This window comes from Oncorhynchus gorbuscha, linkage group LG15, assembly GCF_021184085.1.
Source record: "Oncorhynchus gorbuscha isolate QuinsamMale2020 ecotype Even-year linkage group LG15, OgorEven_v1.0, whole genome shotgun sequence".
Taxonomy (NCBI): domain Eukaryota; kingdom Metazoa; phylum Chordata; class Actinopteri; order Salmoniformes; family Salmonidae; genus Oncorhynchus; species Oncorhynchus gorbuscha.
In genome coordinates this window covers 46,147,744-46,175,243 of record NC_060187.1, presented here as the reverse complement: position 1 = coordinate 46,175,243, position 27,500 = coordinate 46,147,744, and the positions used below count along the sequence as shown (strand labels likewise).

Genomic DNA, 27,500 nt, shown 5'->3' with positions numbered 1-27,500 from the left:
TTTGTGTCCAGTGTCCACTCACTTGGCGAGGTGGGGGAGTTGCCCCCTCCCTCGGTGGAGGTGGATGGTGGTTTGGAGTCTGGCACAGGCAGGGGTACGGGCCGCGCCATAGGGGGCGGGGGTGGAGGGGGCAGCATGGGGGTGGGCAGGAATGGGTTGTGGACCTTCCCCTGACTGCTTCCGTTGGGCTGAAAGAGAGAGAGAGATATAGAGATATATATATGTATAGAGAGAGAGAGAGAGAGAGAGAGAGAGAGAGAGAGAGAGAGAGAGAGAGAGAGAGAGAGAGAAAGGTGGGGGGTAGAGAAAGCGAGACAGAGAATACAAAGTAAAAACCAAGCAACATTGCACCTTCAAAACCTGGACCCAACACAAACGTACTCTCACACACACACACACACACACACACACACACACACACACACACACACACACACACACACACACACACACACACACACACACACACACACACACACACACACACACACACACACACACACACACACACACACCAAACACACCAAACACACCAAACACGCGCGCGCAAGCCTCCCAACAGGTCAGTGCTGTAACCTGTTACGGTATCACTATCAGAGTATTGGTCCTGCTTGTCCTCTAAACAGGCCCTTTGTGTGTGTGTGTGTGTGCACGTTCCACGGAGGACACGCGCACATTAAAGCGCTTCTTTGCGAGACACTGCTCAGCAATTTTCCCTGCTCCTGGTCATAAAGAATTCTGCTGCTGTGCGCACTTTGCCGTTGATAATCTATTACCAAAACAGTGTGCTGGGGCTAACTCTCTCTCCCTCTCTCTCTCCCTCTCTCTCTCCCTCTCTCTCTCCCTCTCTCTCTCCATCCCTCTCGCGCTCTCTGAAGCATCAGGGCTAACTCCTCCACTCTCCCTCTTTCTCCTCACAGCCTCTCTATCCCTCTACCCCCCCCCCTCTCTCCATGTCTCTCTTCCCACTCTCTTTCCTCTCTCTCTCCCTCTTAATCTATCCATCCCTCTTTCTCTCGCTCTCTCCACCTCCTCCTATCCCGCCGTCTCTTGTTGTAGTGTCGGGGCCAGGCTGGAGACAGCAGGCTGTAGGGTCAGCTACCGTGCACTCCAGATTTATGCCTGGAAGGAAGTCACACCGGTGTGTGTGTGTGTGTGTGTGTGTGGGGGTCTATGCGCGTGTACAATAGAGACAGCTGTAAATCAGCCAGCCACTTGTATCAGATACGCTAAGTCGTTTGATATAGAATCCCGCGTCATGTTCAGATCTGATCGAGAACGATTCTGTTGCTCTGTTTTGGTGATTGAATTACTATAAAAAGGGCCAGGTAAGACGGTTAATTGATGGTATTGGATATGTGTCTACCCTTTCCTTTACTGCTATTCAAAGCTAGAAGTTAGTAATGTACTGAGATTGTCGTCACGGCTCACTAAACCTTTACACGCACAGTGCTGTTCTCTCTCTCTCTCTCTCTCTCTCTCTCTCTCTCTCTCTCTCTCTCTCTCTCTCTCTGTGTGTGTGTCTCGCAGTGTGTGTGTGTGTATTGTGGGCAGGAGTACACGGAGAGATGGATTCAGATTAAATGGGCGAATGAAAAGTGTGCATGGGGAAACTGGTCTGGGTATTGATTCAGTGTCTAGACAGAAATATATCAACTATCTAACTGCAGACATCGAGTCAACCCCCCCCAGATACAGACACACACACACACACACACCCACCCACACAAACGCATTCCCACGCAAGTACATATACACACATACAGGCATACGCACGCACACACACACCTCCACTGCAGTGCTCTCTCTTCGACCACTTGTACAGTATTTCCCCCATGGTATTTCTGCATACTTCTAACAGAGAAAAAAATCCCCCATTAGTGTAAATATATATGTGTGTGTGTGTGAATGGACCAGCATGAATGTAGAGCACTATAGAGGGAGAAAGAAAACGACAGAAGAATTTAAACAGAAGAATCCAAAAAAAAGAAGCAAGAGGCATCGAACAAGTAACGCATCCCAAATGACACCCTAATCCCTATGGGCTCTGGTCAAAATTAGTGCACTATTTAGGGCAGGGGTAGCTAACCCTGTTCCTGGAGTGCTGCAGGTACTGCAGGATTTTGTTCCAACTAGACACTACACCTGACCAACTGAGCTAACTGATCAGTTCAGTGGTTTGCCTAAATTCAACACACCTGGTCTTCCAGGTCGGTTCAATAAAAAGGCCAGGGCCAGGGTTGCCTACCCCTGGTTTAGGGAATAAGGTGCCATTTGGGACACAGCCTAGGTGTTTGTGGTATGTATGTACTGTAGAAGGCTCCTTGTTCTTACGTTAAGGAAGCCCACCTGTCCTCCCTGCTGGCCAGAGTCGGGGCAGACAAGTTGGACAAACTCCTTGAGGCTCTCCTGGGGGTGGTAACGGATGGCCGGGTGGGAGAAGTAGGAGCCGGGCTGCTGGATGATGGGCGACGTGGGGAAGTGGAGGCTCGACGGCGTGGCGTGGGGACTCGCTGTGGGCGGAGAGGTGGGGGGGAGATAGCAAGTTTGTCATGTCAGTCAATAAGAGAGAGAGAGAGAGAGAGAGAGAGAGAGAGAGAGAGAGAGAGAGAGAGAGAGAGATAGAGAGAGAGAGAGAGAGAGAGAGAGAGAGAGAGAGAGAGAGTCTGGTTAGGGAGTAGGCTAGAGAGATGGGAGGATGGAGGGGAGAAGGTGACATCATCTATCACGGTGGGGCGCCATGCACCACAGTTTGTCACACCATTTAGAATGTCACTTAATACCATACATGTTCCGCACATTAACACACTCACATCCAGACACACCCACATAATCACACCCAGTAATTCCCAAACAAACAAACGCCAAGGCACAAACACAAGCTGGGCTGTGTGTGTGTGTGTGTGTGTGTGTGTGTGTGTGTGTGTGTGTGTGTGTGTGTGTGTGTGTGTGTGTGTGTGTGTGTGTGTGTGTGTGTGTGTGTGTGTGTGTGTGTGTGTGTGTGACAGGCCTTTTTGACGTGGTGGTGACAGAGGGCAGGCGGCCCACGGTGCAGATGACAAGACGTCTACGGACCACAATGCCCCTCACTGTCTATCAAAAGGGAGGCGGGCCCTCCATGATTCAACCAAAGGCATACTTCGGCCCGCATTCCTTCACTCTCGCACAAGGGGAAAATGTGGTAACCGTTTACTTGACACTTCTAAACATGATATTTGTCACAAATTGGTATACAGTCATTGCAATTAGGCAATGACACTTAGTGACATTTGTGATGTCCGCTGATGGCATTTGACTTTCCACTGTGTCACAACAGAAGTGTCGAGAGCAATGAGTCTGGAGGTGAGTCTGGAGTCTGGAGGTGTTGCGTCACCGATGACACAATTAAACATTTCCATCCTCTTAACTTCCAAATATGTGTGTGTGAGCATGAGTGTGCGTGAACACGTGTGTGTGCATGTGAGTGAGAGTCGGTGTGAGAGTGAACGCAAGCATGTGTGTTTGTGTGTGTGTGTGAATCCTGCATGTGTCTGTGAGAGTGTGACCGCATGTAAGGTTTGTGTGTGTGTGTGTGTTGATCTGCGTGTGTGTGTGAGATTCAATGCAAGTGTGCACGCGGGCTCAATTAATCGACTGGCACAGGTCTGCACCTGTCCTCCATCCGGATCCTGTGGTATAACTGACAGTGCTGTAATGGATCGAGGCTTATTAAGTATTTAATTGTAACCAGCACAATCTAATTAGGCTGCTCTTAATAGAGGTAATATTCAGTTATTGGTTATTAGTATAATGCCTGGCTGGGACGTGCAACGGCGAGGGAGAGAGAGGGGGTCTTTAAGCCTGTGATGTATTACTGCTGGGTCTCTTAATAAGACTAGCTCTCTCCGCCACTCTGCCCATATCAGAGAGAGAGAGAGAGAGAGAGAGAGAGAGAGAGAGAGAGAGAGAGAGAGAGAGAGAGAGAGAGAGAGAGAGAGAGAGAGAGAGAATGGTAAACAGAGAGAGAGGGAAAGAGAGAGAACGTACAGCAATTACAGAGACAGAGTAGGATAAAGAGAGATGGTTAACTAAGAAAGAGAGATGGAAAACTTAGTGCGAGAGAGAGAAAGAAAGAGAGGGAGAGAGAGGGCAGGGAGAGAAGCAGGGATCGTACAGCTATCGGAGAGAGCGAGAGAGAGAGAGAGAGAGAGAGAGAGAGAGAGAGAGAGAGAGAGAGAGAGAGAGAGAGAGAGAGAGAGAGAGAGATGGTAAGCTGATACTACATAAACATTGTTAAAGCCACAGCTCCCTGCTGCATTAATTCACTTAACTTTGCCGTGATTTATGGCTCTGTCAATAGAGGCTGACTGGAAACTGGGGGGACGCTCCCCCTCCGCCATGCCGCTATGTGGCCATTGTGTTTACAGTAATAATAGAATGGACCATGGCTCTCTCTGGGTGCATCCCAAACGGCACCCTATTCCATACTTACAGCCTTAATAGAGTCTGACGGGAAACTGGACCCTGGGCAAATATAGTGCACTACATAGTGGATAGGGTGCCATTTGGGAAGCAGACTCCATGCCCTTCCTCTATCACTTTCCAGCCTAAGAGGCTGAAAGACACAGAACCCCTCCTTTTCTCTTTTTTGGCGTGCCCCGTCTTTTCATATTCCTGCCTTTTGTCTGGGGGGCTGGAATGTTGGACTTTTGAAGTGAGGGGTGGGGTCGGCGGGGGTGAGGGGTGGAGAGACCCTCGCTGTGCACTCCATGGCTGCGCGAGCACACACACACACACACACACACGGACATAATGAGCATGAGCATGTGCATGTGCGTGCACACAGGCGGAAGAGTGGAGTGTCCAGACTCTACAATTGAATTAGCCTTGGTGTGCTGTGTGCTGAGGCAATGCTGCAGGAGCTGCAGGCAGGAGACAGAACCACACTGACCTCACAGAGGCAGACACACCCATTCACAGGCTGACTCAGTCACTCCCTCTCTCACAGACACACTCTCTGTCCCTGTCATCCTCTTGCTCTCTCACTCTATGCCCTCAGGCACCGCTCTCTTTGAGACACCTCTCTCCTGTCCAATTCCCACCCTCTCTCTATACCCTCGACTCCTCTTTCCAGCTCACTGGTCTGAGACCTGTTCTCTGGCTCATGGCAATAGGCCATCGCTGAGCCTCCTCACAGACAGGGCAGTACTGGGTACAGTAACCCAGCAGTGCAAAGAGATCCTTTTATCGCCACAGCCTAATTGACAAAACTTAAGTATTGCCAATTTTAATGTTGGCTGCATTCGAGGCAATGGCACTTACAAAAATGGAGATCCTTCAAACACCCTCAAACAAGGAAAATGATCCCAATCAAAGGTGTAGACACGTGCTCCACTAAGGCAGTCGCTTATCTTCTCATTTTTCCTTGTGGTAAAAAATGATGTGGGTAAAACGAAGCCCTAACTAAAAGTAAGAATCTCGGAGTATCGTAGCACCATTTGGTGCAAGGACTCGACCTTTCCAGTTGCGGCCCACTTTTTGGAAGCGAATCCCTCTATTTCGTCCCTACCTTACATATCGGCATCGAACACGTCAACCTCCCTAGGAGAGGGGGTAACCGTGACAATGTATTGTTAAAACAAGAGGCTGCCTGGATCTTTAATTTAAAGACCTTTGCTCCATTCGATCTCAACGTAGACTTAGATCTGAATCCATTCTTGTGATTATTGTGATTTTGCCGTTCATTGTAAATGTTTATAGGCCTATGTAGCCAAATGGTATCTATGATCGTACGCTATCCATTCATGCTTTTTATATACAGTACCAGTCAAAGGATTTAGAACACCTTACTTAATCATTCCAAGGTTTCTCTTTATCTGACTATTTTCTACATGGTATAATAATAGTGAAGACATTAAAACTATGAAATAACATATGGAATCATGTAGTAACCAAAAAAGTGTTAAACAAATCCAAATGTAAAGTTGAATTCGGAAGTTTACATACACCTTAGCTAAATACATTTAAGCTCAGTTTTCCACAATTCCTGACGTTTAACCCTCGTAAAAATTCCCTGCCTTAAGTCAGTTAGGATCACCACTTCATTTTAAGAATGTGAAATGTCAGAATAATAGTAGAGAGAATGATTTATTTCAGTTTTTATCACATTCCCAGTGGGTCAGAAGTTTACATACACTCAATTAGTATTTGGTAGCATTGCCATTAAATTGTTTCTGGTAGCCTTCCACAAGCTTCCCACAGTAAGTTGGGTGAATTTTGGCCCATTACTCCTGACAGAGATGGTGTAAATGAGTCAGGTTTGTAGGCCTCCTTGCTCGCACACACCTTTTCAGTTCTGCCCACATATTTTCTATGGGATTGAGGTCAGGGCTTTGTGATGGCCACTCCAATACCTTGATTTTGTTGTCCTTAAGCCATTTTGCCACAAATTTGGAAGTATGCTTGGGGTCATTGTCCATTTGGAAGACCCATTTGCAACCAAGCTTTAACCTGACTGATGTCTTGAGATGTTGCTACAATAGATCCACATAATTCTCCTTTCTCGTGATGCCATCTATTTTGTGAAGTGCACCACTTGCAGCAAAGCACCCCCACAACATGATGCTGCCACCCCCATGCTTCACGGTTGGGATGGTGTTCTTCGGCTTGCAAGGACATTTCTCCAAAAAGTAAAATTTTTGCCCCCATGTGCAGCTGCAAACCGTAGTCTGGCATTTTTATTGCGGTTTTGGAGCAGGGCTTCTTCCTTGCTGATCGGCCTTTCAGGTTATGTCGATATAGGACTCGTTTTACTGTGGATATAGATACTTTTGTACCTGTTTCCTCCACCATCTTCACAAGGTCCTTTGCAGTTGTTCTTGATTGATTTGCACTATTCACACCAAAGTACGTTAATCTCTAGGAGACAGAACACATCTCCTTCCTGAGCGGTGTGACGGCTGCGTGGTCCCATGGTGTATATTCTTGCATACTATTGTTTGAACAGATGAACATGGTACCTTCAGGCGTTTGGAAATTGCTCCCAAGGATGAATCAGACTTGTGGAGGTCTACAATTGTTTTAAGGTCTTGGCTGATTTCTTTTGGTTTTCTCATGATGTCCAGCAGAGCCACTGAGTTTGAAGGTAGGCCTTGAAATACATCCACAGGTACACCTCCAATTGACTCAAATGATGTCAATTAGCCTATCAGAAGCTTCTAAAGCCATGACATCATTTTCTGGACTTTTCCAAGCTGTTTAAAGGCACAGTCAACTTAGTGTATGTAAACTTCTAACCCACTGGAATTGTGATACAGTGAACTATAAGTGAAAACATCTGTCTGTAAACAATTGTTGGAAAAATGACTTGTGTCATGCACAAAATAGATGTGTTACCCGACTTGCCAAAACTATAGTTTCTTAACAAGAAATGTGTGGAGTGGTTGAAAAATCGAGTTTTAATGACCCCAACCTAAGTGTATGTAAACTTCCGACTTCAACTCTATTTTATATTTGAAATGCTTCAAAGTAGCCACCGTTTGCCTTGATGTCAGCTTTGCACACAGCTTTGCACACAGCTTTGCACACTGGCGAGTCGGGCTCGTAAAATGTGGATGAGTCACTCTCTAGTTAGCGCCTGACAAGTGTGCTAATAAGACACCCACGTCACACTTGCAGTCGTACACGCACAGGCTCAGACAAACTTGACACGTGCACACGCACACACAACTCAAGGAGGTACTATGTCCCCCATTAGAATCAGAATCAATCGTTGGTGCTTTTATACCTCCCGCTCGTCACAACGTTGGCTAGCGAGGCAGATTGTCTAAGTAGACTACCATTGACGGCGTTTCACTTAAGGTTGTGTCCAAAATGCCCTTAAATGGGATCTGGTCAAAAGTAGTGAAGTATGTAGGGAATAGGGTGCAATTTTGGATGCACCCTTAGTCTCTGGATCACCGCCACTTATCATCGTTCACCCCGTCCAGTATATGGCCGTAGAGTCTGAGTGATTGACCGCTGCCTCTCTGGCCGCTGACCAGCTCCTGTCCCACTGTGCCCACCGGCTTGGGCCGGTCCAAGAGGGGTCCGCCAATGTCCATTACACAAATGGCCAGCGTCAATTAGGAATCATTATTTATTTCTGGGGGAGACTAAACTGAAGTGTTCGAGAACGATTTCCAATTACTTAAATAGCCTTGCTCACATGTTATGTTCCTCATTTATGCTCTGATGAATATTTTCCAGTGGAGAAGTTGTGAGTAAACTAAGTTTGGCGCCCATGTCCCAGCTTGTCAACTAATGAGCCCAAAAAGGCTTTTAGCATGCGGAGGGGTGCTGCTACTCTACCCCTTAAACCCATCTTTACTGCATTTAGTCCCCTCTTGACATCCGGGGGTCACACTACCGATCCTGGGGGACCGCTAGCCTGGTTCATACCCGACTGAATGCTGTACTCACCATTACCTCGTTAGCGCAACATTCAGATTGCTTTAAAAGGGGTTATGGGAGCCCTGTCAATACTTCTTGTCATTCCCATCAATCACCTCATATCTGAATTGTCCATACGGAACAAAAATGCTTCGTGAGCGGAAATAAAAGATCCCGGAAATGTTCCATACGCACAAAAAGCTTATTTCTCTCTAATTTTGTGCACACGTCTCTACAGCCCTGTTAGTGAGCATTCGTCCTGTTATGACACTGCTGATTTGAAAAGACTCCACAGGTGGTAAAGGAGAAATTGGGGTAACAGTGTTAAGGCCTGTTAGAGGGGTGGGTGGAGTAACCTGCCACTGCTACAGAGAAGGATGTATTCCTGACAGCAGACACAGCACAGCTCATAACTCCCTGAATAGGCTCCCTCTTCTCTTCTCCCCCTCCCCCGCGATGCGTCACATTGTGCTGAAGGTGTACTAATGCCACATTGTTGGGACAATGGGGAGGATATCAAATATGTTGAAGCAGCTGATATGCTGCTAGCCTGCTAGTATGCTAACTATGGGCTCTGTAGCCCCGTGTCCCCATCATCATCCCATTCAACTCCGAGGGGACTAGCTGTAGCTTGGAGGGGAGGGCGAGGAGGTAGGGGACAGCATCCCCAGCAGGGTCTCTGAGGGCCTTTCACTGGGGCTCTAAGCGAGGCCTGTTAGCTGTGACTTTACCGCGTCATTATGGAGGAGAGATGAAAGTGGGGCTGGATGGACAGCAGGTCCTCCCCACACGTGCCCAGTGGGTGGGCCTGTAGCTAATCTGGAGGGGGTCCAGGGGCATTGCCCCCCCCCCCGGGTCAAATATGTAAATTATCATGACGTGGGAGGGGAGGGAACAAGACGGGAAGCTGGCTAAGGCATCAGACAGCTGGCGGGAGATGGAGGGAGGGAAAGAAGGAGAGATGGAGGGAGGGAAAGAAGGAGAAATGGAGGGAGGGAGGGAGGGAAAGAAGGAGGGAGGGAGGGAGGGAGGGTGGGAGGGAGGGTGGGAGGGAGGGTGGGAGGGAGGGAGGGAGCAGCGGGCTCCATTGTGGTCTGGGCCTACATGTGGTGCTGCATGGCCAATAGAAAAGTGCTACGGATTAGTTCCACTTTGCAAATTGAATTGGTTCGGTGGCTTTTTCTTCCCCCACCTACCACTTTGTTCTATTTTACCCCCACTGCCAACTTCTAGTTGAAAAATATATTATACACTGAGCGTACAAACATTAAGAACACCTGTAAACAGTGACCGGTAGCAGGAATATATAAAATACTAGTAATATTCTAGTGGTAATACACTGAGTATACCAAACTCTAAAAACACCTTCCTAATATTGAGTTCCAGAACAGCCTCAATTTGTCGGGGCATGGACTCTACAAGGTGTGGAAAGCGTTCCACAGGGATGCTGAAAAATGATACAAAAAAGAAATCCCTCCCTTATTATGACTGAGAAGGGTGGTTTTCACTTGGAGAGATATCAACAGGTGGCTATGTGTGTGTGTGTGTGTGTGTGTGTGTGTGTGTGTGTGTGTGTGTGTGTGTGTGTGTGTGTGTGTGTGTGTGTGTGTGTGTGTGTGTGTGTGTGTGTGTGTGTGTGTGTGTGTGTGTGTGTGTGTGTGTGCGAACCCGTGGGAGGAGGCTGCTGAGGAGAGTGCAGAGGGAGACAACGAAAGAAGATCGTTTTAATAGCCCTTTTGAAGACGAGAAGTCAAGCTAACGAACCGTGCGGCTCGCGAGTCTTTGTTTGCCAAATTGTGGCGCCCTGTGACGACACCTACGTCTCGCGGCTCAACGGGTTCGGCTAACGTTTCAAAAGGAACGTGGGGCGTGAAGAAGGAGCTCCAACTATGATAAATCAATTACAGATGAGATCGGTACAACAGGGCGGTTAAAGTCAACCAAACAGACATGACAACCGGCTCGACTTATGAAGATGAATAAACCCCACCATTTTGGCCTTTTATGTGAGCGTAGAACACAACATCCTAAATGTGACAGTTATACTACTTACTGACACGAATTAATCCCCTCCAAGCCTCAACCTTTAAGCCCCAGTGGGTTTTAACGTTTTTTTTTTAGGTCAAAATATTATGGACATCAAGCCTGTAGTAATCCCCCCCCACTGCAGATGGAAGACATCAACGAAACAGTGGTGTGTGTGTGTGCTTGTGACGACTACCTTCTCTCAGACAGACAGTGACGACTACCTTCTCTCAGACAGACAGTGACGACTACCTTCTCTCAGACAGACAGTGACGACTACCTTCTCTCAGACAGACAGTGACGACTACCTTCTCTCAGACAGACAGTGACGACTACCTTCTCTCAGACAGACAGTGACGACTACCTTCTCTCAGACAGACAGTGACGACTACCTTCTCTCAGACAGACAGTGACGACTACCTTCTCTCAGACAGACAGTGACGACTACCTTCTCTCAGACAGACAGTGACGACTACCTTCTCTCAGACAGACAGTGACGACTACCTTCTCTCAGACAGACAGTGACGACTACCTTCTCTCAGACAGACAGTGACGACTACCTTCTCTCAGACAGACAGTGACGACTACCTTCTCTCAGACAGACAGTGACGACTACCTTCTCTCAGACAGACAGTGACGACTACCTTCTCTCAGACAGACAGTGACGACTACCTTCTCTCAGACAGACAGTGACGACTACCTTCTCTCAGACAGACAGTGACGACTACCTTCTCTCAGACAGACAGTGACGACTACCTTCTCTCAGACAGACAGTGACGACTACCTTCTCTCAGACAGACAGTGACGACTACCTTCTCTCAGACAGACAGTGACGACTACCTTCTCTCAGACAGACAGTGACGACAAGCTAGCTAGCTGCTTGACAACACAGAGAGCTCAAAGTGCTCACGTCACTGTCGATGGAATGGTCTTCCTAACGTGTTCCACATTAACCAACGCACAGTTATCTGCACCGAGCTTAGCAGTGAGTACAAACAAAAGGGGAGACCGGTTGAAAAGTGAGAATAAATAAAATGGTGAATTGACAAAAAGAAAAGCTATACGAACACTATAGGACTACACGTTCCTCAACCCATTTCTCAAACTGCAAGAACACCAGCCTGGACAAAGCAACAGAGTGCAAAACAATGTTTGGATGACCCATATTTTCCCCCTCAAACAAAAAGCATTGCCAGAGCATATGAAAGCATTGCCAGAGCATATGAAAGCATTGCCAGAGCATATGAAAGCATTGCCAGAGCATATGAAAGCATTGCCAGAGCATATGAAAGCATTGCCAGAGCATATGAAAGCATTGCCAGAGCATATGAAAGCATTGCCAGAGCATATGAAAGCATTGCCAGAGCATATGAAAGCATTGCCAGAGCATATGAAAGCATTGCCTCGCTAAAGCAAATACTGCTGGTGGCCAGGACGGGAAACAAAGCTCCCAGATAACCACACTATACTGTAACGCTGTCCCCCAAATGGAACCCCATTCCCTTTAAAGGGCACTACTTGGAGTGGAAAGCCGTATGCCATTTAGGACCCGTCCTAATACTTGGATAATAGTTCAGAAAGTAGCACTTACAGCTAATGATCTATGACGATTACTCATTTCAATGTTAGTTACTGGTCTCCTGAAACATTCATATCGTATAAACCTGTGTGGTCTACATTTATGGCTATATGGTAATAAGTCATAATATATCAACCAAATATAAACCAAACCATATATAAACCAAACCGGCCAAAGCGAAAGCAGCTTGCCTTGGTGAGGTCATCTGTGGATTACACTCACAGTAAAAATATGAACTCGTGTTCTGACATGACCATTCCTAGGCTAAACCCACAGCCGGCCATACATGCACGCACAAAAACAGACACACGCAAACACGCACGTGCACACGGAACTAATCACCAAGTGTGAGAGGGGGATGGGATCTCGCACTCAAACCCACAAAGCAGAAACTGAACAACAGTGTTTCCCAACTTCCAGTCCTCAAGTATCCCCAACAGCGCACATATTTTTGTTGAAGCCCCAGATAAAACCACCTGATTCAACCAGTCAAGGGCTTGATGATTAGTTGACAAGTAGAATCAGGTGTGCTTGTCTGGGGCCACAACAAAAATATGTACGGTTGGCGGTCCTCCAGGACCGGTGATGGGAAACACTACTGTACAACACACTTACAGTAGCAACACTAAGTTTGAGCAGAGCCACACACACAGCAGCACCAGCCACACGGAGCGCTTTGTCTCTATCTCTCTACAGCCCTTATCTGACAGAGGGGAGTAGGCAGCTATAGGTGGTGAACTAGGGAGAGCCAGGGATGACACGGTTGGGGGTGGGGGGGTGGGGAGGACCTCACCTCTAGGTCCTGTAATGACAGGCCGATGATGGTGTGTGAATGCCGTTCGGGGGGAAGAGGTGGTCTGCGAAGGCACGACAGGGCTGCTGAAACCACACTTCTCTGACTTCTTTAATGTGGTGGGCGATGGCATCCCTGGCAAGAATGATTGATAAGTGAAGTTTAATAAGGAAAGGGCACGGAGACTCACAGGCTGGGTTCACAGGTGAGAGAGTGTGGAGGAAGGGGGGTTGGCGAGGCGTGGGGGCCAGACTAGGGGGTGTTGGGGGGAGGAAAGGGGAGTGGTCAGGGCCCAACGGAGCGCAGCATAGGCTACTGTACGAGTGGAGGCCGGTCTTTAAAGGGGAATATAGATAGTTTTGTGCCTTGCGTCGCAATTATTATTTTTAAAGATATTTCCAAAAATCCTCACCTTTGTTGTTTGCAGGGTCCTCAATGTTAATCCATCTAACAATGTTAGGGATTTGATGACGATACAGAAGCTAAGTTACTGTATTACTTTTGAGAAGCATAGCTCAGAGGCACATACGTGTGCATTGATTGCCATTTTGTAAGGACCCCTTTGCCTATTCAGTTAAAGTTTTTAGAGGAAAGTTTACGAAATTCCAGGAGACAGGACTAATTAGAAAATGTAGATTTGATTGAATTTTTATCGAGTTGAGGTTAATTGTTAATAAATGAATGATATCATTTCCATACCAGAAAATGGGCCCAAATATATAGAACGAATATACACGCCTTATCCGTGGACTGATGGGGGTTTAGGGTTAAGAGAGAGATGTGGGAATGGTAAAAATAGGGGAAGGAGGAATAGATGGTATAGTAGACAGGTTAGGTCCTAGTGGCAAAGCACACAGCAGGGTCACACAGTCCTGTCCAAACTCTGTACACCATACAAGGTAAAACTAATGCCCCTGATAAACACTCAATGGCTTTTAAAATATTAGTCTAAGAATAAAGCTTTCTTAATAATTGTAATGCCTCTCATTTTTGTTATGGAAGAATTAAACATTCCTTCCGACATTCCGAAAAGATCATGCACCAAGCAGAGCTGGATTTGGCCTTTTTCGAGCTCGTCTTGAAATCATTGGAGTTGGGATCTAAAGTCTCTAGATGGGTCTGTGTCAATGGACTGAGGTCTGTGTGTAAAACGTGTGTGTGTGTCAATCTAGCCCTAAATGACACAGAAGTCTCCATGACTCGCAGACTCCTTTCCCCTTTCAGGCAGTGAGAGAGGGAGATAAAGAAAGAGATGGAAGGACTGACTAGTAATTGCCCTCCGTTGGGTAAAGAAGGGTTTTGGGGGAAGGCTGTTTGATCAAACTGAGTTGGAAAGGGAAGGACTTAAGGTAGAAGTAGACCCTAACCATGTATATATATATATATATGCTGTGCAAACTGATCCTATATATATATATATATATCCTATATCTGATATATCCTATATCTATACCTGATCCTATATATATATATATATATATAGGATCAGTTTGCACAGCCCCCAATCGTAACCTTAGCCATTTGGGGAGTAAATAACATCTGCTCTTGGACCAGTTAGGGTAAACTTCTCTGGGGTGGGGGCAGGTTGGAGGATGGACACACAGTCACAGTTTAGAGAACATCAAGAGGAGAGGGTTGGCTGCTTTCAACACAAAGAGACCAGGTCATACTGACACCATACAAAGTATCCCAGCGATCAAGAAACAAGAGGGCACACAGACGAACAAACACAGGTCTACAAACCCACATTCAACATACACTTTCACTCAATTAGAAGCTCCACAATGGCTGAGAAGCACACAGCATTCATCCCTCAGATACACACTTGTTCACCATATAAAGACCTATCAATTCAATTGAAACCCAAGCCTTATCAGACATATTGCTGAATGTCTACTTTGATCTCAAACACCTTCTCTAAAGCCACTGGAAGTGCATATATATATATATATATATATATATATATATATATATATATATATATATATATATATATATATATATATATATATATATATATATATATATTTGAAGCCCCAGCCTCATAAACAACACGAACAACAGTAACCACAACTTCTAGAGAGAGAGAGCGGCAGTCAAGCATGGGGAAAAAAAACATCTGACGTTTGGGTGGCCACCAAAGACGAGTCGCCCTTTTCAAATCCCGAGGAGGTTTGTGACCAATTGCACCACGCATGGACCGTCAGAACCATAAACACCATGATCCCATGGGCTGTGTGAAGCAGAGAGATGAAAGACAGGGGAGGGGTCAGACCAAACGTTGGCCGTGCTCTTTGAGCGGGGAGAACTTTCAGAGAACAATTCTGCCCATTCATTACTATACCTGGTCCTTTGACGTGGTGTTAGCGGCGGCTAGCTAGCTAGCTAGCTTCAGAGGCCCGCTGGGCTGGTCCCTCTCCAATAGGGTAGCATAGACCAAGCAATAGGAGAGGCTGGAGGGGAAGGGAGCAGGAGGGCAGGAGGCTCAGACTTGGGCTGGAGTCAACAGGTTGATTTGTGTGCTAATGGCCAGGATCATATCCAAGGGGTTTCTGCTGTAACAGTAAGAGCCCTGTTCAGTGTGCAGGCAGCTGTAGACGAGAGTCTTCTTCATGTGCTAGGGAATGGGGTCGCGTGCCCAGGAAGCTCTGGGTGCACGTGATTCAAGAAGAGATAGAGATTCATGGAGGTATGCGTGAAGTGAGATAGAGAAGAGGGAAAGCGAGCTAGAGAGGGAGAGAGAGAGAATGAATAGGAGAAAGTAGGTATAGGGGCTGAGACTGGGAGGCAAAACATCTGGACTGAGAGAGAGATTGCGTGTGTGTGTGTGTGTGTGTGTGTGTGTGTGTGTGTGTGTGTGTGTGTGTGTGCGTGCGTGCGTGCGTGCGTGCGTGCGTGCGTGCGTGCGTGCGTGCGTGTGTGTGTGTGTGTGTGTGTGTGTGTGTGTGTGAATGCAACTGTGTGTACTTGCTTGTGTGTTTTCTTGCTTGTGTGTGTGTGTGTGTGTGAAGGGCCTGAAGTCTGAGAGTGAGTAATGAACACTTAAAAAGATTCTGTCAGGTGGAATCAGAGCTGGGCTGTACTCAGCACTTTCCCCATTCCGAGGCGTTATTACACATAGAGGGGCCGCTTCTCTCCCTCCGTCTCTCTCCATCCCCCCTCTCTCCTTTGCTCTCTCCTGCCTCTGACAAATTGACAAGCCTGCTGGCTGGCGGGCAGGCGATTCTGTATCGAGCATCTGCCCCCCTCCTCGTCTTTCTCTGCTGTCCATCCGTCTCCCCTGCTTCCGAGGTCTCTTCTCCGGCAAGCATCAATCAGGCCCAAGCTATCCCTGCTTTGCCCCAACTCAGGGTGTGCAAGTGGGCATGCACAGCAGCCAGACAGGCTATAATGGAGAAAGGTCCTTTACCCGAGTGGACAAGCAGGGCAGGTTCAGACGGCCTTATCAATGCCAAGGACAACAACGTGCAGAGTCATGTCTGCTCCACAACGCCTTCTCTGATAGGTGGAGACATATCAGGAAGCGGGTGTAGGTAATGTTCAAATAAAATTAAATGCGATTACGCTCCCAAACTTTAACCTATGAAATATGTGGATTGAGTAAGTCTTCTTCTGGACATGTTAATTGATGAAACAACTTCTTCCTTGAACAGTCAGTTGAGACGTACAGCTCAGGGCATTGCTTAACCCCCTTCACACACTCCCAAGCAGACAAAATACACACACGCAGAGACGCGCACACACTCCCTCCCTCTGATACTTAGCTATCGAAGCCCCGGCGAGGCGTCCACGTGAGTGACGTGTTCCTGAGACCTGACGTGGGTTACCTGGGAAATGGATGGCATGCCGTTCCGCGGGATGCACTTTCACGAGCTGCGGCTAATTATAACACTGTCCCCACCGTGGGGAAAGGGCCACACGCACACCAGACAAGACTTCAGCAGCTTGTTGATGTGGCACACTTGTCCCAATGTCATCGAGTGTTTCAACACACACACACACACACACACACACACACACACACACACACACACACACACACACACACACACACACACACACACACACACACACACACACACACACACACACACACACACACACACACACACACACACACACACACACACACACACACACACACACACACACACACACACACACACACACACACACACGCGCGCGCGCGTCTCGGTAACCACAAACAAACCAAAAAAGCAAGCCAACTGGACATCAACAAGAGCCAAATCCACCGTCAAACAACATCGCAATGATCAACAGGATGACAAAGGCAAAATGACACAAGGGGGGGGGGGGGGGGGGGTGAAGCTGGAGGTTTGGATGACGATGAAAATCGGAATCCCGAGCAATCGGGAGAATGCGAACAGGCAGACATGCGTAACGCAGACATTCCTGTGTCGGCTTGTAATGTTCCAACTCGGGGTGTACATAAACAAGGACACAGGCACCAAGACACATGTTCACGGAAAATGTATGCAAACACACACAGACACACAGTCCACACCTTGGTTGGTGATGGGGGCTGTGAGGTGGGAAGGTGTAGCTACAATTCGCTCTGAATACGTAGACAATATGTACTGAAGTTGTTGACAGACACTTAAGATATAGAATGGGTGGAGTCGCTTGAATGTATATATCATGGTGCACAGTCAGGATTCAAATGGATATGAGCCCCATGCTACAGTACAGACACAGTGCAGGTATAAGGCCTAAGGTGTGCCGCAAGGATCTGTTTCAGTCCCACTATTTTTTCGTCACAATCACACACAGTGAGGGACAGGTGGAGGGGGGAGGGTAGGTGGGGGGGAAACCTGAACAATACAAAACACCAACCACAAAACTCGATACCACAACCAACTACAGAACCTCCTGATTTGGAGGGGGGGGTTAGGGGACTGGGGGAGGGGCAACATAGGACGGGAGGTGAAATTGGAAACAGTAATGCATCTTTACCTTGTCTTGAGATGAACGAACTAGCTAGCGAGCCACGCAGTTTATATCCAGCTTTTGAGAGACAAAAGGAAAGGGGGGAAAGAAACAGGGGGGAAAAAAAACAAAAAAAAGAGGCAGGGTGAATATAGTGTAGCGTTAGGAGAGAATATGGAGCATTACCTCATCAATTAAGTATGCATGTCAGTCCTGTTCCCGTGAGGGAATGCTGGCCGGGGGTCACGTTACACATACAAATCACACGCACCCATTCACAAAATCATACACACACACACACACACACACACACACACACACACACACACACACACACACACACACACACACACACACACACACACACACACACACACACACACACACACACACACACACACACACACACACACACACACACACACACACACACACACTGTAAGCAAACATACTCGCACAGCCTGTTTAACTCATGCCTAGGACATGCACTCGTTGACGCCGTGTCGAATTTCTATCCTCTTGCAACACGAAACAGAAACACGAACACAGACGCACCATTTGAAAAACGAACACACACACACACACACACACACACACACACACACACACACACACACACACACACACACACACACACACACACACACACACACACACACACACACACACACACACACACACACACACACACACACACACACACACACACACACCCGCCGCCAGTCCTCGCACTCTGAAGACGGGCCTCTGAGCAACTCCTCCCTAAAACTCCCAAACCACAAACACACCCCGGCACCAGTCCCTTCATGGATCACAACATGTTAGTAATAGTATTCATGTCATCGTTAATACCATGAAGGTGAGCCATAAAATGAAGGGGGAAAAGCCCATGGGCTCGACGGCGCTATTAAGTGACCCATAAAGTAAAAGCATCCTGAAATTCTGAGCTTGTGAGCACACAGGGTAGGACACTGGACTTTCCAGAGGAAAACTGCAAAATGGCGAATTGCCCATCAAGACAGATCGCCTTTGTAAAAACAAGTATATAAAGTCCAAAAGTGGTTCTGAAAAAATGATCATGTGAGCCTTCGCTTTATGTAAGAATGGAAATGTCATGCGTCACCAACGCGTGAGGTCGAGACAGACTCAGACAGACAAGGAAGAGACAGGACACGATTCTCCCCCTCACTGTTTAGACACAATCCTACATTCTCACCCTTCACAAACACACAATCCTACATTCTCACCCTTCACAAACACACAATCCTACATTCTCACCCTTCACAAACACACAATCATACATTCTCACCCTTCACAAACACACAATCCTACATTCTCACCCTTCACAAACACACAATCCTACATTCTCACCCTTCACAAACACACAATCCTACATTCTCACCCTTCACAAACACACAATCCTACATTCTCACCCTTCACAAACGCACAATCCTGCATTTTCACTCTAGACACACACACACACACACACACACACACACACACACACACACACACACACACACACACACACACACACACACACACACACACACACACACACACACACACACACACACACACACACACACACACACACCACTCCCTCTCTAGCTCGAAAGCAGAGGAGAAGAGCTATGTACAGTCGTAGTAGTAAGAGTAGGGAGGGTATCAGGGTAAAGGTGTGTTACAGGGGTGTTGGCATTAAGGGCAGGTCGGTTGGCAGCTTACAGCAGTACATACCTGGTTCCACTTCGTGCCAGCTGCTGGCCTGGCTGCCGCTTCCCGGGGAGCGACCCTGGCCCGGGTAGTAGGACTCTTCTCCTGGACTGTCCACCTCATCCTCCATACACTTGATCCTCTTGGCCGAGCTGGTGGGAACACAGACACACAGACACACAGACACACAGACACACACACACACACACACACACACACACACAGGTACAAGGGTGAACGCCTGCTAGCAGTGTTTCAGTGCTATTCAGTGGCCATTCCTTAGCGCTTAGAGTTTAATGACAATACGCCTGTTTAAATATCTTCACTCATAAAATCGTACATTCAGTCATGATCTAAATGTGTCGACAAGAAGTATATTGTCACTGGTGTCTTTATAGAAACACAGTGTGTGTGTGTGTGTGTGTGTGTGTGTGTGTGTGTGTGTGTGTGTGTGTGTGTGTGTGTGTGTGTGTGTGTGTGTGTGTGTGTGGTGTGTGTGTGTGTACGTTTAATGGTTGATCTCTTTGTGTCTGGTGCCCATGCATGTGGATCAACTTCCATGCTCTGCATCGGCCAGAATATGGAGTGTGTGTGTGTGTGTGTGTGTGTGTGTGTGTGTGTGTACATAGGAGTATCATCTGATGAATGCAGCCATCCCCCGGAGAGAGAGGCAGGCCAGATGAATGTAATCCTCTTTAACAGTGGCAACTCTGGCCAAGGATCAAGAGCCTGGGACTGACACACACGGCTGGCCTGAGTCTACCAGGTTATGTGTGTGTGTGGGGGGGTGGTCTGTATATGTTTGTGTTTGATGTGTATACAGTTAGGATGTAGCCTATGCATTTGGGTTAACGGGTGTGTGTGTGTATTCTGTCTGTATGTAAGCATGCATCCGTGTGTCTGCGCACGTGTGTGTGTGTGTGTTGGGCTGCTACTTGCGGCCTCCCATCAAAGCCTGTCCCACACTGCTCTCTGCTTCACACAGTATCACACCACACATGGACAGTGGTTTGGTGCTGGTGTGTGTGTATATCTACCAGACCACTGCTAGGGGGAGTCTCAAATGGTTCCCTATTCCCTTCATATGATGCACTTACTTTGACCAGGGCCCATAGGTATCCCATAGGGCTAAGATCAAAAGTACACTATATAGGAACTAAGATGCGAATGGGGAAGCACCCCTAAACCAGTGAGTTGTTTCCCTTGCCGTTGGTTCTGACATTTTGTGTGTCTGTGTGTGTGTGTGTGATGTCTGCTGGCGGGTTTCCCTCCTAATTGAATAATTAGAGGCGGGGCACGCACACACACACACACGCACACGCACACGCACACGCACACACACACACACACACACACACACACACACACACACACACACACACACACACACACACACACACACACACACACACACACACACACACACACACAGCCTCCTTGTTCGAGAGCGAGGCCGCTGGCTCACGTGGGCTTGAGCACACGGGTGTGCTGAGACACACACACATGCATGCGCGCGAACGTGTGCACGCATACTCTCGCACACGCACGTGCATCCGAACCCGCACGCACAGCGCCCGCGCATACACATATGCAAACCCATGTGCATTTAACATGCGCAAGTTTAGCCAATGCACATGGAGAGTGTGTGTGTGTGTGTGTGTGTGTGTGTGTGTGTGTGTGTGTGTGTGTGTGTGTGTGTGTGTGTGTGTGTGTGTGTGTGTGTGTGTGTGTGTGTGTGTGTGTGTGTGTGTGTGTGTGTGTGTGTGTGTGTGTGTGTGTGTATGCTAGAGCGTATACAGTGCAACACTTTCCATTAGAAAGGATGGATATCTTGCAGTCATTATGTGAGTATGGTACAGGAGGTGGTAGGTTGGAGGTTGAGCCCAGTTCAGTGAGTAGTGCCTCCAGGCTCTGTGTGTGTAGCTGCTCTTTCAGACCTTACACGGTGCGTGGGCTGTCTCCTGAGTAACGGGCAGAGTCAGAATGGGTGTGTGTGTGTGTTTGCGTTTGAGAGAAACACACATAAATGCGCTCCTAAACACACACATTGGTTTGAACGCACAAACGTGCGCTTGAGCAAATACACACGGTGAGGTAAGGGTCTTGCTCGGAGAATGAGCAAGCCCTGTGTGTGTGTTCTGTGTGTGTTCTGTGTGTGTGTGTGTTCTGTGTGTGTGTGTGTTCTGTGTGTGTGTTCTGTGTGTGTTCTGTGTGTGTTCTGTGTGTGTGTGTGTTCTGTGTGTGTGTGTGTTCTGTGTGTGTTCTGAGTGTGTGTGTGTTCTGTGTGTGTGTGTGTTCTGTGTGTGTTCTGTGTGTGTGTGTGTGTGTGTGTGTGTGTGTGTGTGTGTGTGTGTGTGTGTGTGTGTGTGTGTTCTGTGTGTGTGTGTGTTCTGTGTGTGTTCTGTGTGTGTTTTGTGTGTGTGTGTGTGTTCTGTGTGTGTTCTGTGTGTGTGTGTGTTCTGTGTGTGTGTGTGTTCTGTGTGTGTTCTGTGTGTGTTCTGTGTGTGTGTGTGTTCTGTGTGTGTTCTGTGTGTGTGTGTGTGTTTTGTGTGTGTGTGTGTTCTGTGTGTGTTCTGTGTGTGTGTGTGTTCTGTGTGTGTTCTGTGTGTGTGTGTGTTCTGTGTGTGTTCTGTGTGTGTGTGTGTTCTGTGTGTGTGTGTGTTCTGTGTGTGTTCTGTGTGTGTGTGTGTTCTGTGTGTGTGTGTGTTCTGTGTGTGTTTTGTGTGTGTGTGTTCTGTGTGTGTGTGTGCGCACGCTTGCGGGTGCATGCTTGTGTGTGTGCGTGAGAGTGTGTGCCTGTTTGCGTGTGTGTCCCTCTCATTCTGTGTGTGCGTGAGGGTGTGTGATTGTTTGCGTGTGTGTCCCTCTCATTCTATGTGTGCGTGAGGGTGTGTGATTGTTTGCGTGTGTGTCCCTCTCATTCTGTGTGTGTGTGTGTGTGTGTGGTTACCTGCTGGAGGAGGTGCTTGGTAAGGGTCGCCTCATGGCTCCGGGGCTCATGCTGTAGTAGGAGGAGCTGTCCAAGTCCGCCAGTGAGAAGTTAGGACCCGTCCCCGCTGCGATTGGGGCTAGAGAGAGAGAGGAGAGATGAGGAGAGATGAGGAGAGAGGGAGAGGAGAGAGGGAGAGGAGAGATGAGGAGAGATGAGGAGAGAGGAGCAGAGAGGAGAGAGGAGAGAGGAGAGAGGGAGAGGAGAGAGGGAGAGGAGAGATGAGGAGAGAGGAGAGAGGGAGAGGAGAGAGGGAGAGGAGAGAGGAGAGAGGGAGAGGAGAGAGGGAGAGGAGAGATGAGGAGAGATGAGGAGAGAGGAGAGAGGGAGAGGAGAGATGAGGAGAGATGAGGAGAGATGAGGAGAGAGGGAGAGGAGAGAGGAGAGAGGGAGAGGAGAGATGAGGAGAGATGAGGAGAGATGATGAGAGAGGGAGAGGAGAAGAGAGAGGGAGAGGAGAGAGGAGAGAGGGAGAAGAGAGAGGAGAGAGGGAGAGGAGAGAAGGAGAGAGGGAGAGGAGAGAGGGAGAGGAGTGATGAGGAGAGAGGGAGAGGAGAGAGGGAGAGGAGAGAGAGAGGAGAGAGGAGAGAGGGAAGATGAGGAGAGACGAGGAGAGATGAGGAGAGAGGAGAGAGGGAGAGGAGAGATGAGGAGAGATGAGGAGAGATGAGGAGAGAGGGAGAGGAGAGAGGAGAGGAGAGAGGGAGAGGAGAGAGGAGAGATGAGGAGAGATGAGGAGAGAGGGAGAGGAGAGGGAGAGGAGAGAGGAGAGAGGGAGAGGAGAGAGGAAAGAGGGAGAGGAGAGATGAGGAGAGATGAGGAGAGATGAGGAGAGAGGGAGAGGAGAGAGGAGAGAGGGAGAGGAGAGATGAGGAGAGATGAGGAGAGATGATGAGAGAGGGAGAGGAGAGGAGAGAGGGAGAGGAGAGAGGAGAGAGGGAGAAGAGAGAGGAGAGAGGGAGAGGAGAGAAGGAGAGAGGGAGAGGAGAGAGGGAGAGGAGAGATGAGGAGAGATGAGGAGTGATGAGGAGAGAGGGAGAGGAGAGAGAGAGGAGAGAGGAGAGAGGGAAGATGAGGAGAGACGAGGAGAGATGAGGAGAGAGGAGAGAGGGAGAGGAGAGATGAGGAGAGATGAGGAGAGATGAGGAGAGAGGGAGAGGAGAGAGGAGAGGAGAGAGGGAGAGGAGAGAGGGAGAGGAGAGAGGATAGATGAGGAGAGATGAGGAGAGAGGGAGAGGAGAGGGAGAGGAGAGAGGAGAGAGGGAGAGGAGAGAGGAGAGAGGGAGAGGAGAGAAGGAGAGGAGAGAGGAGAGAGGGAGAGGAGAGATGAGGAGAGAGGGAGAGGAGAGATGAGGAGAGAGGAGAGATGAGGAGAGAGGGAGAGGAGAGAGGGAGAGGAGAGAGGGAGAGGAGAGGGAGAGGAGAGATGAGGAGAGATGAGGAGAGATGAGAGAGGGAGAGGAGAGAGAGAGGAGAGGAGAGAGGGAGAGGAGAGAGGGAGAGTAGAGAGGAGAGAGGAGAGAGGGAGAGGAGAGAGGGAGAGGAGAGAGGGAGAGTAGAGAGGAGAGAGGAGAGAGGGAGAGGAGAGAGGGAGAGGAGAGAGGGAGAGTAGAGAGGAGAGAGGAGAGAGGGAGAGTAGAGAGGAGAGAGGACAGAGGGAGAGGAGAGATGAGGAGAGATGAGGAGAGATGAGGAGAGAGGAGAGAGGGAGAGGAGAGAGGGAGAGGAGAGGAGAGAGGGAGAGTAGAGAGGAGAGAGGAGAGGGAGGGAGACCATTAGTTGTGTTACATTTCAAACGTGTGTTTCCTCTCCTGTCTTCTTGTCATCTCCTTCATCTTCACTGAGCCCAAACACACAGAATAGACCTGAGCAACATGGAGGAGTATTGGGAATGTGCTCCCACCTGTACAGTGCTGATGAGAGGAGACAAGAGGAAAGGAAGCCACTTTCGACTATTGAGACGCGGTCGGTACCTCGTTCGCCTTGTTGCACCAAAGTGTCCCACTAAAAAGGATTCCCTTCCCGCTGCCTGCTCACTCACTCTCGTGTGTGTGTGTGTGTGTGTGTGTGTGTGTGTGTGTGTGTGTGTGTGTGTGTGTGTGTGTGTGTGTGTGTGTGTGTGTGTGTGTGTGTGTGTGTGTGTGTGTGTGTGTAGGTCACCGTGGGACTAGCTGGCATGCTATCGAGCGCCTTTTGTCAGCCAGTCCATAAAGGCAGGCGTTGGTGCCTCTTTATATTCATGGTGACAGGGACCACTATTTTTGATGAGGACAGCGCAAACGTGAGGCGGAGGGGATGAGGGAGGAGGAGGGTTGCCGCTGCATACCAAACAGAGGAGAGGAAGAGGAGGAGAGGAAGAGAAGGAGGAGGAGGCTGTGACAGACACGGTAATGGTGTTCCTAATTAACATTGGAAGAGGACACTGGTACAGGGGCAAGAGGGAGAAAGGGAGGGCGGGATGGATGGAGAGGGGGGAGAGGGGGAGGGATGGAGAGAGAGGGAGAGAGGGAGAGAGGGATGGAGAGAGAGGGCGAGAGGGGGAGGGATGGAGAGAGAGGGAGAGATGGAGAGAGAGAGAGAAGGAGGAGAGAGAGGGAGAGAGGGAGAGATGGAGAGAGAGAGAGAGAGAGAGAGAGGGATGGAGAGAGAGGGAGAGAGGGAGAGATTGAGAGAGAGGGAGAGAGAGAGAGATGGAGAGAGAGGGAGAGAGGGAGAGATGGAGAGAGAGGGAGAGAGAGAGGGATGGAGAGAGAGGGATAGAGGGAGATGGAGAGAGAGAGGGATAGAGAGAGAGGGAGAGAGGGATGGAGAGAGAGGGATAGAGGGAGATGGAGAGAGAGAGGGATAGAGAGAGAGGGAGAGAGGGATGGAGAAAGCCCAATAGTGCATGTGTCATCACAACGCAGCATCCAGCAAACATCTCTAACAATAACTACCAAAAAAATCAACACTGTCCCGCGTAGTCATTCCATACCCCCCCCCCCCCCCCCCCCCAAAAATGCCACTGTCATTTCCAAAATTTCATCCCCTCTTCATCCTCCCTCCCTTCCTAATCCGAAGTGGCTTGGCGGGTTTATTTACGAGGCGGGCAGTAAAGCGGAGGGTACATTTGCATGGCTAATAGTGGGGGCCGCAGAAGTAATTTGTGAGAGAGCTAACCTGGGCACCGGGCTGCAGTAACTCAGCCTATAGCTCTAGTCTGGAGAGGAAGAAAGAGAGGGATGGAAGGAGAGCGGGAGAGTAGGGACAGAGGGGGGTGTAAGGATGGAGGAAGGGAGGGGGAGAGGGGGGGCGTAAGGATGGAGGAAGGGAGGGGGAGAGGGGGCGTAAGGATGGAGGAAGGGAGGGGGAGAGAGGGGGTGTAAAGATGGAGGAAGGGAGGGGGAGAGGGGGGCGTAAGGATGGAGGAAGGGAGGGGGAGAGGGGGGTGTAAGGATGGAGGAAAGGAAGGGGGAGAGGGGGTGTAGGGATGGAGGAAGGGAGGGGGAGAGGGGGGTGTAAGGATGGAGGAAGGGAGGGGGAGAGGGGGCGTAAGGATGGAGGAAGGGAGGGGGAGAGGGGGGTGTAAGGATGGAGGAAGGGAGGGGGAGAGGGGGTGGCGTAAGGATGGAGGAAGGGAGGGGGAGAGGGGGGTGTAAGGATGGAGGAAGGAAGGGGAGGGGGTGTAGGGATGGAGGAAGGGAGGGGGAGAGGGGGGTTTAGGGATGGAGGAAAAGAAGGGGGAGAGGGGGGTGTAGGGATGGAGGAAAAGAAGGGGGAGAGGGGGTGTAGGGATGGAGGAAAAGAAGGGGGAGAGGGGGTGTAGGGACGGAGGAAAGGAAGGGGGAGAGGGGGTGTAGGGATGGAGGAAGGGAGGGGGAGAGGGGGTGTAGGGATGGAGGAAGGGAGGGGGAGAGGGGGGTGTAAGGATGGAGGAAGGGAGGGGGAGAGGGGGGTATAAGGATGGAGGAAGGAAGGGGAGGGGGTGTAGGGATGGAGGAAGGGAGGGGGAGAGGGGGTGTAAGGATGGAGGAAGGGAGGGGGAGAGGGGGGGCGTAAGGATGGAGGAAGGAAGGGGAGGGGGTGTAAGGATGGAGGAAGGGAGGGTAGAGGGGGTGTAAGGATGGAGGAAGGAAGGGGAGGGGGTGTAGGGATGGAGGAAGGGAGGGGGAGAGGGGGGTGTAAGGATGGAGGAAGGGAGGGGGAGAGGGGGGCGTAAGGATGGAGGAAGGGAGTGGGAGAGGGGGGTGTAAGGATGGAGGAAGGAAGGGGAGGGGGTGTAGGGATGGAGGAAGGGAGGGGGAGAGGGGGGTGTAAGGATGGAGGAAGGGAGGGGGAGAGGGGGCGTAAGGATGGAGGAAGGAAGGGGAGGGGGGTGTAAGGATGGAGAAAGGGAGGGTAGAGGGGGTGTAAGGATGGAGGAAGGGAGGGGGAGAGGGGGGTGTAAGGATGGAGGAAGGGAGGGGGAGAGGGGGCGTAAGGATGGAGGAAGGGAGGGGGAGAGGTGGGGTGTAAGGATGGAGGAAGGAAGGGGAGGGGGTGTAGGGATGGAGGAAGGGAGGGGGAGAGGGGGGTTTAGGGATGGAGGAAAAGAAGGGGGAGAGGGGGGGTGTAGGGATGGAGGAAAGGAAGGGGGAGAGGGGGTGTAGGGATGGAGGAAGGAAGGGGGAGAGGGGGGTGTAAGGATGGAGGAAGGAAGGGGAGGGGGGTGTAGGGATGGAGGAAAGGAAGGGGGAGAGGGGGTGTAGGGATGGAGGAAGGAAGGGGGAGAGGGGGTGTAGGGATGGAGGAAAGGAAGGGGGAGAGGGGGTGTAGGGATGGAGGAAGGAAGGGGGAGAGGGGGGTGTAGGGATGGAGGAAAGGAAGGGGGAGAGGGGGTGTAGGGATGGAGGAAGGAAGGGGGAGAGGGGAGGGGTGTAAGGATGGAGGAAGGAAGGGGAGGGGGGTGTAGGGATGGAGGAAAGGAAGGGGGTAGAGAGAGGGATAAAGAGAGTGAAGGAGGGATGGAAAGAGAGAAATGGATAGAGGGAAAGAGGGGGATAGAAGGAGAGGAAAGTAGGAGG

General features: G+C 49.6%; 1 protein-coding gene across 7 annotated transcripts in view; it reads right to left on the bottom strand.

Moving 5' to 3' along the window:
- The window catches only part of nfia (nuclear factor I/A), a 190,762-nt gene that overhangs the window by 15,162 nt on the left and 148,100 nt on the right, over positions 1 to 27,500 (bottom strand). For 2 of the 7 annotated variants that reach the window (XM_046301553.1, XM_046301556.1), the window contains exons 5-11: positions 22,420 to 22,537; positions 19,494 to 19,621; positions 17,781 to 17,831; positions 12,807 to 12,941; positions 2,335 to 2,513; positions 1,789 to 1,854; positions 23 to 188 (exon numbers count right to left, since the gene is read on the bottom strand). In XM_046301553.1, coding sequence (XP_046157509.1) covers positions 23 to 188; positions 1,789 to 1,854; positions 2,335 to 2,513; positions 12,807 to 12,941; positions 17,781 to 17,831; positions 19,494 to 19,621; positions 22,420 to 22,537 — 843 coding nt within the window. The remainder of the gene's footprint in view (positions 1 to 22; positions 189 to 1,788; positions 1,855 to 2,334; positions 2,514 to 12,806; positions 12,942 to 17,780; positions 17,832 to 19,493; positions 19,622 to 22,419; positions 22,538 to 27,500) is intronic. The other 5 variants (XM_046301554.1, XM_046301555.1, XM_046301557.1 and 2 more) reach the window with 5 other exon arrangements.